Source organism: Phoca vitulina, unplaced genomic scaffold (assembly GCF_004348235.1).
Source record: "Phoca vitulina isolate PV1807 unplaced genomic scaffold, GSC_HSeal_1.0 scaffold4, whole genome shotgun sequence".
Taxonomy (NCBI): domain Eukaryota; kingdom Metazoa; phylum Chordata; class Mammalia; order Carnivora; family Phocidae; genus Phoca; species Phoca vitulina.
Genome location: NW_022589707.1, coordinates 48754452 through 48769864, shown reverse-complemented (window position 1 = coordinate 48769864; position 15413 = coordinate 48754452). Strand labels below are relative to the sequence as shown.

Genomic DNA, 15413 nt, shown 5'->3' with positions numbered 1-15413 from the left:
AATTTTAAAACTAAAGAAGCCTTTAAATAAAAAAGAGGTAAATATATCTGTAAATTCAGATTCCCCCCAAAGTAGAACATTGTTTAAGTTGTGAAATACTAGTTCAGAATTAAGACTTTGTTATAAACTTTATTAGAAACTGGATTGAAGAAGACTGAATATGCTCCTAATCTAGCTTGTTTTATTGAAATGATAACTCAGCATTTTGCTGTATTTTCAAAATACAGATTTTCAAAATTTGTCTTTACTTGGGTAAATAATTTATACTTGAAAAATTAAAGCATATAAAAGAAAGTATCCTAGATACATATGTCTAGATATATATGAAGGTATTCTAGGCTGTAGGGGATGTGATTTCCTTGAATCCAAAACATGTTATTTTTGGTGCCTGCCAGAAAAATGAAATTCCTTTTGCATTCCACATCTGATCTATAAGACCTCTTGCCATAACATTCAACGTCAAGAAATTCTTAGAAATTAGAAAAGTTGAAGTTCAGCTAGTTCTCTTCTCAACTATTTGAAACCCAGCCTTTAATTAAGTTTCCTTTCATGCTTGGATATATGCAAGCATGCATTTATGCATTCAGCAACTGTTTATTGAGACTCACCATGAGTCTGTGTAGTTGCTAAGTACTGAGAATAGACAGAAAATTATTACATTTACTTTTCTGAGCGCTATGTGTGGTAGAGTAATTTCAGTGAAACAGGGAAGGTTAGAGCCATATTGCAGTGGTTTGAGGCTAGGAAGTGGTGGCAAGTGTGAGGCTACTCAAAAAAAAACAAAACACCAGCCTTGACTGTGAATTAAAGTATAAATACAGACAGTAGCTAATAATATTTATATCTCAGGAGGGCTTATTTTTATTTGAATGGGAAAGATGCGAACATGGCTACGTGCTAAGAAGAGAGAGACACAGAGAGGGAGTTTGAAGATACAGATTGAATAGCCTCTCTTACTATTGCATAATTTAGCTAAATTTTGCTTGACATTTCTTTGAAGTCTTACCTTCCACTTAGTATCCCTTCCGCACCTTGTTAGCATATTTAATCTTTATTCCTTGAATTTGCCTGTACCTTCCCCTGGACGAGGTTCCCTCCCACCTCTGCCTGTCAGAATCTCATTTAGTCCACAGGATCCCCCCTTCCCTGCCTTTCAGCCACATGCTGCTTATACTTACCATATGGCATTGATCCCCGTTAGTCTTGCACTCATTTTTGCAAGACCATGAATACCTGGGAGACAAAGGCTCTCTATTTTATATCAGTGAGGCAGTTGCCTCAGCACTTAACACCCCCTTTTTCACATTCACTGATTCATTCATTCAATAAATAACTAATGGGTTTATTCTATGTAGTAGGTATAACAGAAGTGCTAAATAAGCAATGAAATATAACTAGACCCATTCCCAGCCCTCATGGAACTTGCTGCCTAGGGTCTCAATATTGTTGTTCAATAACTCTTAATTAAATGGCATTAAACAATGGAACCAACTAAATAGATTTCATTTTAAGTATAAAAAGTGATGAAATATTTTATAACTTATTGTAATTTGTTTCTGTCCAGAATTGTATTGTTTGATTAAAGTATCTGTTAAAAATGGGAATTTGTACTTTAAATGTCCTAAAAATTCAAAGAAATTATTTCCTCCTCTGTTTGTCCTAGTATTAAAAAAAAAAAAAATCTAGCAATCTGAGTAGCAATCTGTATATCCATTTATTCATTCAGTAAATTCCTACTAAGTGCTGACTAAGCCAGCTGAGCACCAGGCACATGGGGGAAACACTGGTGTGAAAAAGGGTACAGGATTCAGCATTAGAGTACTGCTCTTAGAGGGAAACTGAGTGTCCTGTCATGGGCCTTGGAGCTTTAGAAGTGCCCGCTCTGGCTCACAGGTGAAGCATCCCTGAATACCGAGGGAAAATGCCCACCCAGAGCTAAGAACCCTGCCATTCTAGACCACATTGCTGTTTTCCCAGGACCTCTATAGATTATTTTCCCATGCTGCTCTGAGCTGGCTTCCTAGGACTTGGCAATACTCTTTGCCCTGTATGTCCATTAGCATTTTTCTAATCATAACAAGGTTGTTGTTGTTTTCAACTGTGAGGAACCTAAGAATTAAATTCCCATGTCAAATGATGGAAGGAAATACTCACAAATGCTCATATAGATTCACAATGATGTGTGCCACTGTGCTGTCTTTCAAAGCAGTACTGTAGATCACCTGAACATCCAGTTTTCATATGTTTAAATAAAATATTGCATACTCACATGTAAATGTGACTAAATAGTATATGGTACAGCCATATAATGTATTTTTAAAAGAATGTGTAACTGCTTGGGAAAAGATTCATAATAGATTTTTAAGTGAAAACAGAATAAATGGAATCATTTAATTTTTAAATTTTTTTAAAAGATTTTATTTACTTGAGAAAGAGAGAGAGCATGAGCAGAGGGGAGGGGAGGAGCAGAGGGAGAAGGAGAAGCTGACTCCCTGCTGAGCAGGGAGGGAGCCCTGGCGCAGGGCTCTATCCCAGGACCCTGAGATCATGACCTGAGCTGAAGGCAGACACTTAGCAAACTGAGCCAACCAGGTGCCCCAATGGAATCATTTTAAAGAATATATAATTGCCCATGAAAAGACTCATAACACATTATTAAGTGAACAAACAGTATATGATCATAAATATAATTTGATTCTCATTTTCAAACACTTTTATGTACAAAACACAAAAGAAACTTGTTAGCAGGCTAAACCCAATTTGTCCCATTTCTAAAAATATTGAACATGTATGATCTACATAATCAGAAGACAGCAATAAATGTTATTATAAAAGAAACACTTGAGAAGACCACACTGTAAATTGAGTAATGTGAGTAACATTTACCAATATGCTTTTTGAAGAAGAATAATCCTTTTTTAATAAATATATTTGGTATATTCTCAATAAGGAGATGGATAGATGTCTACAAAAGTATTTCTGAATCAAAAAGAAAAGTATTATAATTTATCCAGGAAATTGCATTCATAAATTACCATAAATGTGACTACGTACTAGAAGCCAAAATTACCAAAGAGATGATTTTTTTTTAACTTGTATATATGAATTACATTTTGTTAAATGGTTATAATTAGAGTTAGATTAGAAATTTTGTTCCCTGATACCAAAATGTACAAGATATGACTCATAACATTAAAGATCCATATTACCTGAGCCAAAAAAGCATAAGTTGTGTTAGATTTGTAGTATTATTCTGAATGCTAACTTTGAAAATACATTTTGTCTAATTATGAAAACTTTTAATTAGAGTAACCTGTATCTTTAGATCAACTAGATTAGAGAATTTTCTGTGTCTCCAAAGTGTCTTTTCATAATTGTAATGATTACTTAATTGTTAACAGTTCACACATGGCATGGATTCCTAACAGAGTTAGCCTGAAAGGGAGAAGTGACTCAGGAAACCTCATCTTCCTAAAGGACATTCAAAAGAGAGTGAATGAATGACACATTTTAGATGCTTGGTTCTAAGTGACAGAGTGTTGGAATATGGCAGCTCCTAAGGTGGCCCTGTGGGTGGGTGAGAGCAGGAGAAATTCAGGAGAGAGAGAGGCTGGGTGGACGAATCCACAGATACCTGGTATACCAGGGAAGAGTAACAATACCAGGGAAGGAATCTGAAGTTGGCACCAGAGCCCCCAGCTTCCCCTGTGATTATAGTGCTAAACGTGCACTGCAGGTAAAATTGTTGAATATCTCAGATATTCATTAGTGTAAAGATACATTTATTAATCTAGTACTAAATTTTGATTGATAATTATCTTAATTAAGAGTATTATTGACCATTACTCAACGGAAATGTCTTCCTTTTGTCCTTACGATCATTTCCAATGAGAGTGAAGAACTTCTGTATACCATCATACGTGATATTGAACTTTTGTCTAAATTATTGGTGGAAAGAATATTCATAATTTAGGATTAAAAGTGAACAGAGACAAAATGCACACAGTAGGCAGTCATTTGTAGTAGAAGGTAATGTATTTAAGACAGAAAACTAAATAGAGTAAGTAATTATAAACAGGGAAGTTAAAAAAAAAACCTAAGGAAAATACGTGGAGTCAATTACCAACAAAAGAGGGTGGTGGTGGTTTTTTTTTTTAAGGTTTTATTTATTTATTTGAGAGAGAGCATGAGCCAGAGAGAGCAAGAGAGCACAAGCAGGGGGAGCAGCAGAGGGAGAGGGAGAAGCAGGCTCCCTGCTGAGCAAGGAGCCCCTTGCAGGGCTCAATGTGGGGCTCTATCCCAGGACCCCGGGATCATGACCTGAGCTGAAGGCAGACGCTTAATTGGCAGAGCCGCTCAGGTGCCCTGAAGAAAGAGAGGGTTTTAAATACACTGAGTAAAAGATCAGAAAAGGGTTATTGCCATTTTTGTTGTTTCTATAGGTAACATTGCATTAGGCAAAGGCAGTGAACCAGTTGTAGCTCTCTGTCCTTCTACTTTTTAAATTCATTTTGTTTTGTTTTGTTTTAATAAAAGTTCCTTAGTCTTATATATAGACTACATTAAACATTCATTTATTCAACATCTATCTATTGGACGATTTTTTTTTGTGACAGCCAGCCAGTTGAGCTAAGCACTTTATGCCATCCCTTTAATTTCCCACCATGATGTCTGTATGGTAGGCATCATTACTGCTCTGTAACACATGATGAAATGATTCGCAGAGATCAAACAACTCCACAGGGTTGCAATTAGTCCATGAAAAGTTAGCATTGAGATCTGAGTCTGGTCTTTTTGGTGTCAGAGACCTCTTTGCTTCAGCAAAAAATACTTTTCATGTCTGTATGTATGTGTACATGTGCAAAAATGACACCCCCACACTCACAGCAATCTCTCAGTGCAATGACAAGTCTGGGCCTTGTCACTTACTGTTGGAATCCTAACTATTTAACCTGGGCTTCTGCTACCTAACTCCCCTATTTCTTTCCCGTTGGTTGTGCTCCTACCCTGCCATGCCTGAGTTCACGCTGCACCATGGACATCAGTAGGAGGAGAAAGAGTTGAAATACATTTAGCTCGTGAGGCATCTTGCACATGTTTTCTGTTTCCTTTTGTTCCCTTCTTAATTTCTTTGAAGTGAAAAGAGCAAAAACTTTCAGGTCTGTCCTCTTTATTTTAATATTGATTGTTTTCATTTAAATGATGATAATCAATTTTTCATGCAAGGTTTTCATTCAGCAGACAAATGCATTCAGATGGGCACACACACTAAAAAGCTTGCCTTCTGTTTCTGTGATTAATTGAGATGTAGAGAGTGATGGGTGTGGAGTAAAAATAGAAAGGCAATTAGTGCAACTAGGCATGAAATACATTGAGATACAAGCAGAATGTCTCCCCAGTTAGTGATCTCTTTCTGGGCTCTTGAGGATTAACATCCCATTAGTAAGTCACTGGAATGGAAATCTTCAGCCTTTGGGGAGACGAGAGCATTAAAAATGGAATTAACTCTAACTGCAAACTGAGTCAGCACAATAGGTCATTAATTCTACTCCTTGGGTATATATCATGCTGAGCTTTGGTGTGTGGGCTTCTGAAATATTAGAAGTGAGTTTATAAAGCATTGCAAGGACTAAATGATGGTTATCTATCATTCCATCCTTCACCCTCACTGCTGAGATACTAAGGTCTCTGGTGGTTCAAAACCAGTGTTGAAATACAGACAAAAGTTTTTATTAGAACCAGTAGATATGGACCTTTACTTAGAAAAGCTGTGTATTGTATATTTTGAAAAAATAAATTTCTGTTGCACTTACAGAATATTAATGATTCCTAGTTTTTAAAAAGCTGTGTCCTCAACTAATAAAGATAAAAATACCACAATGCCCCAAATAGTATCCTTCTGAAAATTGAGAATTACATCTTTCTGCATGAAGTTGACTTGTTTTGCTTTCTTTAGAAATACCAGTGATATTAAAAATATTTTCAAATAGGGGCACCTGGGTCTTAGTTGGTTGAGTGTGTCTGACTCTTGATTTCAGCTCAGGTCATGGTCTTGGGGTCTTGGGATTGAGTCCCGTGTCCAGGCTCTGAGCTTGGCAGGGAGTCTACTTGAGGATTCTGTCTCCCTCTCCTTCTGTCCGTCTCCCCTCACTCACGCACTCTCTCTCTCTTTCTCAAATAAATAAATAAATCTTTAAAAATTGCTTACAAATAAATTTCTAAGTATAAAATATATTGAAATATTGAATATTGAATATTTTCAGGCAACTTATAGTACTCCCTGATTTCTGATAATCTTCTATTTCTTTTAATCTTCTACATCCTAAGAATTGCTAACAGATAGTATTATCTCCTTTGATCATCTCTGTGTAGCACAGTCATTAACAACTGCCATTTACTGATCGCTTACCCCAGGGTTTCTCACACTTGGCAATACTGACATTTGAGTCCAGATAATTCTTTGTTGTAGGGCTGTCCTGTGCATTATAGGATGTTTAGCAGCATCCCTGGCTTCTACCCACTAGATTCCAATAGGTGTATCCCACACTGACCATCAGAAATGTCTCCAGACACTGCCAGTTGTCCCATGATGTCAAAATCTTCCCTGACTGAGAACCACTGGTTTATCCTCTATTAGACATTATTTCACTTGATACTACAATAACTTCACAAAAATGTGGGACTTTGTGAATCGGAGCCTTGGTAGGAAATAAGACCTACACGGTATTGGTCATAGACTTTTTTGAAAGGACTACTTACAACTGCTTAGAGGTGTTGAGGCACCCAGAAAATAGCAATAGTAAGAAGACATTCTCACCCTGAGGGATGAAAAAGTAAGGAGAGGAAATAATGTTCTGGTGTGCTGGGAAAGCTGGAACCATGGAGAAGCCTCTAGAGGGAAATGAAGTCAGGAAGAGACAAAGCAATACTATAGCAGAGAGAGCAAAAAGTACCCTGGCTCCTCCTTCCTCCTTAATCCTTTGTTACTAAAAAGTCCTACCAGTAGGTGAGCCCAAATGAAATCCAACCAGCAAAGGACTGAAGTGATGCAACTCCAGGATTTAGCCCTATGGGCTCAGACACAGAAGACAAATGGAATCCATTGGGACAAATGGAGGAAAAAAGAAAAGAAAACAAGAAAAGGAAAAACTGTCCCCAATTTAACATGAAAAACTGAGATTTAAAGAAACAAAGTAATTCACCCAAAGCCAATGCCCTCCATGCACTACTAGTAATCTATAGCTGATTTGCGTAAATGAACGGACATTCAGTGAGACTATGAATTATTCAAGGTTACTGACTTTAGTAGCTGATAGATACAGGACCAGAACCCAATTCTCATTCCTAGTCTGGTGTTCACTTTTTTTGTGTTGACCTTTGAAAGAAATTTAAGAACTCTGTATCCAGCCCATTCTCCAACAGACAAACATAAGAATGAAAGCTATGTGCTGACCTAAAAAGTCACTTTTTCCTAAAAAGCTTATGGAATTCTAGGTTTCATGTAGAATGTTTAAATGGCATATGCTGTTTTTCCAAGCTTTTGGCATATTTCTGTCTTGATTGCAGAAACTCGGCCCCAGCTGGTGCAATGTGTGAGGAGAGGGAGGAGGACTGGACTGAGAACCAGGGGATTTGGGGCCCAGTCCTAGCTCTGTCACTCCTAGCCATGCAACCCTTAGCAGGAATAGCAATAATTAAAATTCCAGAAACCATTTCTTCCCTTTTGCATTCACCCAGATCTTCACAGTTATTTTCAGGTATCTAATGCGATGGCCATAACTCAAAGAAGGTGTTAGATTTTCATGTTTCACAAGTGAAGAGTCAGGCTCAGAAAACACTAGAGTCTCACTGAAGATCCCATAGTTGGGAAGTAGACTCAGCTTCACCTTTTCCCACAGAAAACATAGTACACTTTCTCTACCCCATCTTTTAAAGTGATTAATCAATTGATTTACTTTCTGGACAGCTGGTCGGTAGCATCCAATACTTTAAATTTCATCATAAAGGCACGTCTAGATCGAAGTCTAAGAATCTGTGATTTTTGTCTTTGGGTTATAACCAGGGCTATGGTGGAAACCCAATATAGTTAGCACATAGGGATTCCTCATTTCTTCCTTTCTAGGTTTCAGATGAGTGTATTTACTAACTGACAGCTTTTGAGACAAAAACTGGGGTTTTTAAAGGAATTTTAAAATAAATATATACAGGGAAACAAATCTAAGTGAATTAATACAGTTCCATTTTCTCCCTTTAATCCTGGGTGAATCAGATGCTAGTCATACAGATTCGGACTTCTCCACTAAGATACAGTGGGTTGACACTCCTGGAAGGTCTGGAAGGTCCTCAGTCCTTTGCCCAAACTGTTCACCTTCTTTGCCTCAAGGTGGGGGCCCAGAAAGTGATACATTTCAGGGCTCCAGACATTGAGCTTCTTGTTCTTAGTCTTGCTCTCTGCCCACTCCATGTTCCACTTTGCAGTATTTTCAAGCTGCCCTTTTTCACCGTTTTCAGCCATTAAATCAGGTGTACAACACCAAAAATTTGACTTGTTTTATTTTTCATAATTGAATATGTCTTTCAAGTTCCTGTTTCACCTAGCTTATTCCAAGTAAGCCTAGAATGTAGGGGTTCTCAGTCCAAGGTAAAGCTGCAGAGAAGAGAAACAGAAAAGAACAAAGACAAAACTAAAGTATAGATATTTGAAGTCTAAACATAAAAACAGACAAGAAGAGAAAGAAAAGATTGTAAGTTCTACTTTGATACCCTTTGCAGTCAGGCAAAGATAAAAATTCCTTCAAAGAAAACATTTTCACTGATCAAAAATTCTAGCTGCATGATAACATTTTATCTGATATAGATGATTAGGAATTCTTTGGGAAACGGTTTATAATTGTTATGGTGTTCATACACAAGGAAAGGTGGAGGAGCAATATTTTTAGTATTTAGAAGAATAGACTTGAGCTAGATTATCTAGGTACAGATCATGGTGTCATCCCTTTTTACCTATGAGACCTTGGGCAAGTTACTTATCCTCTCTGTGTGTTGGTTTCTTCATTAATATAATCAAGTATAAAGAGAATCTGTCCCAGATGGATTTTTTTTTTTATGGTTAAACAAGTTAATATTGACAAAGCATTTAGAACAGTTGTGGACATAGAAATCACTCTACGATGCTAGTTGTCATTGGAAACCCCCTTTCCATCATCCCCACCACCACCATCATCATCATCATCACTGATTTGTATTACATAGGGACTCAATCTAATGTTCCCATTCTTTTAGAGTGTAATTGCATAGCCACCTAATCCATAGTAACTAAATTACAGAGCATCACCATTTAGAATAGTTTAACCAAAGAAATAGTAACATACGTAGGAATAATGTGCATTTGTACTTTGGAACATATAAACTTACTCAGAACTTTCAATTCTGAGACTGGGCCACCGTTTCTCTCTACTTGATTGTATACTTAATGTGTAGAAAGGTTTATTCATAGTGACTCTACTTGGTTTGGTGTTAGGATACCGAGTATATTTTCCCAGGATTTTAGGTTAGAGACTACCGACAAAGAAATATTCCAGGAGTCAGAATTAGACGTAAATTATATGCTACAGAGGTGTCTTCTTATTACCAGAAGTCAGGCCAGAGTCTCTAAAATCACATTAGGGTACTGTTTTTGTGGGTATTGAGTTTCACCCTTGAGAGAATTAAAAGAGCTGACAATGACGTATAATAAATCTTACTCTGACCCAAACATATTTAGTGATTAAACTTCCCAGGAATCCCAGTTCTGTCAGCTTAAATAAGTAGAAAACTTACATTTTTACTCCTTTTTCACTTTCCATTTGGAGAAGTAGATTTCATAAAAATAATTACTATATTTGTCTGTTTAATTCATTTAGAGTTAATGCCTTATTTACATGCTTGGAATTTTGATTTGAGATGAAAAGGAAACAGGAAAAGGGTGAGCCGTTTTTTTATATACAGGAGCAACTGGCTCTCTATTTTTTAATTTTTATCTATTTTCTTTGTCTCAATCCCCAGCCTCTGAGCCCAACTTGAAGGTGCGGTCCAGGTTAAAACAGAAAGTGGCAGAGAGGAGAAGCAGCCCCTTACTCAGGCGGAAGGATGGAAATGTTGTCACTTCATTCAAGAAGCGAATGTTTGAGGTGACAGGTAATTGAGGACTGTGCAGACATACACTAAAAAAAAAAAAATGCCGGTAGGAGGAATGAAAATAAATAGCGTAGAACAAATATGGCTGTTGCGTATTAAAAGTTATTTTGAGGAGAAACATGTCTTGAAAGGAAATTATATTGAAAACGCACAAGTAGCTCAGTAAACCTTGCCATGCATTCACCAACTGTGTTAAACAGGAAATGAATGAAAAACAGAACTATGTGTCAATCTAGGCATAACTAGGGAACGCCAAAGCTCACCTTCATCTTTTCAGAAACAGGCAGTCCGTTTCAGGAATGCCAACCAGAAGAGTATAGCTTTTAATGAAATTTGATCAGAAATGAGCAGAGGGAGGTCCAAGAAGAACACTTCCCCCATACTCAGACACGAATGTACAAAATACATCTGGGAAAATTAAACTATGTGGAACAGCAAAACCTTGACTTTTCAACAAATTTACAGAACTCATAAATGATTTTATGTGTTTACTAGTGAACTGGGACTTATGGCAGGAGGGGGATATATTGCCTTTTAGGAAGGGAAAGAAACTGTCATTTTCACTAGTCTCCAATGCAAGCGTTCTTATTTTTTTAGCTGCCTGGTTAGTGGTGGGGTGAGCAGGTTAGGAAATTCAACCTGATGTCTTACAAAGCTTTCTGGTCCCAGTTGTACTTGGTCTGAAATTAGAGAAGACCTAGGGATACAAGAACCAAAAAGGCTAGCCAAAATAATAATACTGACTACTGTTTATTGAGTACCTACTTGGAGCTATATGCATTGTATTTGGTCATTTCCTTCGGTTACATTCATGGAGAAGTGGTAATCCGCAACCATTTTTTTTTCCATTTTCAAGGAAGATTGTGCTTAAGCCAGTGTAGTCAGTTGCTATCATTTCTCCAAGATCAGATCTTATCCTTAGCAGGTAAGGGTAATAATTTTTCAAAATGATTTGTTTTCTGTATCTCCTGTGGCCATGAGAGTGCCTGCTTTGGGGAGACAATAGGGAAAAGATTGTGGAGGTAGGAGTGGGAAAGTATAGAACACTAATGTGACATGGTCGTTTGACAGGTTATTTACGAAAAAAAAAATGGGTAGTCTCCTACTCATTCCTGACAGATTAATAAATTTAATACAGATTTAATAAAAAATTTTATCTGAAGCAAAGTATTAGTTGGAAGATATTTCCTTGACAGATAAGAAATATTAAAAAGATAAATAAATATTACTTTACCAAAGTTTATATTTATTTTTCAATATCAAATATAATCACTATTTGGACCATTTCTAAATTCAGAGCTACAGACTTTTTTTTTCCTTCAGAACACAGATTTGTACTTAAGTAAATAAAAATCTTAATTAAGTTTTCATAATAAAGGTACTTGATGGGATTGGGGAGTTGGAGAATGAATCTGTGTTAATGAATGTGAAGAAGATGAACATATCAATTGTCTAATGTAAATAGATACAAGTGATTTTTCTAATTGGAGAGAGTACGCTCCCTCATAACGGGAAAACTTGAAGAAAATAGAAAGCCATATATATTGCTTTGCTTTTTTTGTTTGTTTTTGCTTTAGAATCTGATTAATCTAAGTTCATGTTTATTTATCCCAATGTTCTCTTCTATTTTCCTATTAACCTCTTCTTGATCATAACTTTTTCCCCACCGTCACTTGCCACATTACAATGGAATTTTGCTCAATACCTGTCTGGGTAATGATTAATTCTAACTTAAAGGGGTTACAATTTGCCGGAGTTTTACTCAAGTTTCTTTATTTTTGAAATACCATATTTTTCTCTCCCTAATTTTGTGAGATAATGACTCCCCCTCTCATCTGAGGAAATAATGTGTATCCCAAGAGGGACTTGTATGTTTATTAGATGCACATATCTGGTCAATGAGCTAGGACTTGTGGACGCTTTGGTAGAGTTTTTTAAACTAGTATGTTGTACTTATTCTCAATGTCTTTGGAGGATCTGAACTACCAGAGACAGCTTTATTCACCTTTTATTCACTCCTTCCCCCTTCCTCTGCCAGCTTTCACGTAATTTGAATGAACTCTGTTTGGATCTTCATGCTAATTGTTTTTACTGTCTAGTCAGAGACCATCGTGGCATCATATAGCAGTTAAATTGCTGTTGCTGGTCTTCTCACACCTCTGCATCTCCCTTCCCCATTTCCCGGGTTCAAGTGCATGCTTTTTCCAAACCCCATGCCCCGTCTCCTCCCAATAGTTGACATGGGAGCCACTTGCCACCTCCCTCTTTTTTAAGTTCCACAGTTTTCTGCCCCCTTTTCTCACCAAAGCCATGTTGTTTAAGAACTCTAAGCCTTGGCCCTTCCCTGTGCGTGCCGTGCCTTCCCCTCCACTCCCTTCTTCTCCATTGTCCCCATTTCGTGAACTACTGCTATGTCTCTTCAAGCCCCAGTTGCCATCTCATTTCTTTTCTGAGATTTTCTCAGTGTTCCCAGAAAATCAGTTGCTAGCTTCCCTACCTCCCCAGGTCCAGTGCCATGTTGTAGAAACCTGTTGCAGCAAGTATTTGTTACCTGGAATTCTTGTCCTCACGGCAGCGATTTCTGCATAAGGAAATACTTCTGTCTGAATATCGCACACAAAGATATAAATAATACGACTTTACATTGACAAGGCAGATAGAAGAAAAGAACTTTTTTGTCTTTGTTTTTAAAGAGAGGATATGAAAATGAGACTTTAATGAGAAATCAGTATTTAGTCACGCAGGAAAGGCAAGAGTTAGGAGTCTGGGGGAAAAGAGCTCCTCGAAGTATTTTTTACTGTGTATTTTTCTCGTTAAAAGAAAAGCAAATAAGAAAGAATCAAAGATAAAAAGCAGATTCATCAAAATGCAAGCAAAATACAGAGACAGAAAGGCAGCGAGAAAGATGTGTTTAAGAATTTTACACCAATGTCCTTTTTTCCCCCCCTCATCAAAAGCTTCTATAGCGTTCTCTAACTGTTCTTACTTACCTAGAAACTATGGAGTACTGTGTTGTAATTTTAACAGTGAAAACAAAGGGAGAAAAGTGGTAGGAGAATTCAGAAGTGCTTCACAATTTTTCACAGTCCTTTTTGTGGACTGAAATGGGGCTCGTTGTTCCCGTGGTGGGGGGGGAACAGTGTTCGGTGCTGTATATTACTTACAGTATCGCTGAAGCTCACCCTTGTATGGTTGTCGTGAACCTGCTTGTGCTTCACAATGTCTTCCAGAATCCTCGGTCAGTAGCAGCTCCCCAGGGTCTGGCCCCAGCTCACCAAACAATGGGCCAACTGGAAACGTTACTGAAAACGACACCTCAGTTTTGCCCCCTACTCCTCATGCTGAGGTAAGACTCTTATTGTTTTGGTCCTTTTAAAAATTAGATCCTTGATTAGCCCTGTAAAACAAAGTGATATTTCTGAAGTGTAAAGCCGCTGGTTCTTAGTTATTTTTCTTATAAGCTTATCGTGTTTGGAATTGGATTAGACGTGATCTTATTTACCCAGTTTGGTTGACAGTTACGGTTCGGAAATAATGAAATGTAACCCTCGAGAAAACCATTCTTAGTGATACTGAAGGTGTGCTGCCCACGTGTTGTACAGCTTGGCAGTACTGTGTTTGGTTCTTGGTTATTCTGACGGGAGTAGACCCATACGTAAGTAAAAACAACTTCGTGCAAACCTCTTGAAGAACAGCCTAGCAAAGTAGGTTTTATCCGTTTGCCCTGGAGAGTAATGAAAAAATAATTGAAGTATTAACAGCTGAGGAACGTAGGGCTCCACTGAGCAAACATCTGCTGAGGACCTACTAAGTGCCAGTCATTTTGCCTAGCAATGGGAATGTAAAGATGAATAAGGCACGAACTGTGTTTCTGAAAAATGAAATAATTAAAGGAAATTGATCTGATTGTATGTAGTCAACCCTAAGAACATTTGTTTTTCAACACCTAATTTATTGAAACCAATGATACAAGAATAGAGGAAAATAATTTTGTGAGTCAACAAGAATTTTTCTATGTAGTTTTGGTATTAGGCTAAGCAAAGGCAACAATTTTTAAGTAGCCATTCTCAGGGAATCAGCTGTTTTGAAGACACCATCAATTGACTGAAACTCTTAGTTTTTCTTTTCTGTCATTATAATTCCTCCTTACCACGAATTGCTCTATGCAGGGAAAGCTGGTACGATAACTTCTCATATGTAACTGTAACATGTTCCTTCCCTTGTATTTGACACCGTCGTGGTAACTTAGGGTTGAAAGAGACTGATCAAATCTCTGATTCTTGGATCACCTATAGAGCTTTCCTGATGTGTAGTTATCAGACTTGCGCTACAACACTTCTACTTACAGGGCGCTCCCTTTGCTGTTTCCTGAGACAACTCAGTTGATTTTAGAGAGTTAGCTTGACAGAAATGTCTTCTGTACATTATGCTAATATCTGGGTCTCTATAATTCCACACACACACTTATAATAAATTATTTCTAAATTGTAAAATTACCAGGCCAAAGTATAACTGAAGGCAGAAAACCAGAGGTTATTTTTGGTAAGTAAAGAACTTAAAACAGTGGAGTCACTTTTGCTCTGAGGACATTTGTGTACTTCAGTTTTTTGGGTTTTTTTTTAAAGATTTTATTTATTGGGACGCCTGGGTGGCTCAGTCGGTTGGGCGTCTGCCTTCGGCTCAGGTCGTGATCCCAGGGTCCTGGGATCGAGTCCCGCATCGGGCTCCCTGCTCCGCGGGGAGCCTGCTTCTCCCTCTGCCTCTGTCTCTCTCTCTCTCTGTCTCTCATGAATAAATAAATAAAATCTTTAAAAAAAAAAAAAAGATTTTATTTATTTAGTTGACAGAGAAAGAGAGAGAGAAAAAGACAGGGGGGAGCGGCAGAGGGAGAGGGAGAAGCAGGCTCCCCGCTGAGGAGGGAGCCCGACGCGGGGCTTGATCCCAAGACCCTGAGATCATGACCTGAGCCAAAGGCAGATGCTTACCGGACTGAGCCACTCAGGCGCCGCTGTGTACTTCAGTTTTGAGTTTTGGCTTTCAGGGCCTCACAACACTCGAGATAGAAGGCGAAGCTCAGTACTGACCAAGGAGGATAATCTAACATGAAATTAAGCTGGAATTTCAAAAGCTCATGTCTACACTATGTTGGTGAGTCCCTCACCTCTACCCCCAGAAGTCCGGATGCAGACCAGAGTGGGGACAGGATTTCCCCTGAGAAGTTTTAACTAGAAGCTAGC

At 37.9% G+C, this 15413-nt stretch overlaps 1 protein-coding gene across 18 annotated transcripts in view; it reads left to right on the top strand.

Moving 5' to 3' along the window:
* The window catches only part of HDAC9 (histone deacetylase 9), a 912577-nt gene that overhangs the window by 502072 nt on the left and 395092 nt on the right, over window positions 1-15413 (top strand). For 12 of the 18 annotated variants that reach the window (XM_032401978.1, XM_032401976.1, XM_032401979.1 and 9 more), the window contains 2 exons: window positions 10045-10176; window positions 13407-13522. In XM_032401978.1, the coding sequence (XP_032257869.1) occupies window positions 10045-10176; window positions 13407-13522 (248 nt within the window). The remainder of the gene's footprint in view (window positions 1-10044; window positions 10177-13406; window positions 13523-15413) is intronic. The other 6 variants (XM_032401986.1, XM_032401985.1, XM_032401992.1 and 3 more) reach the window with 1 other exon arrangement.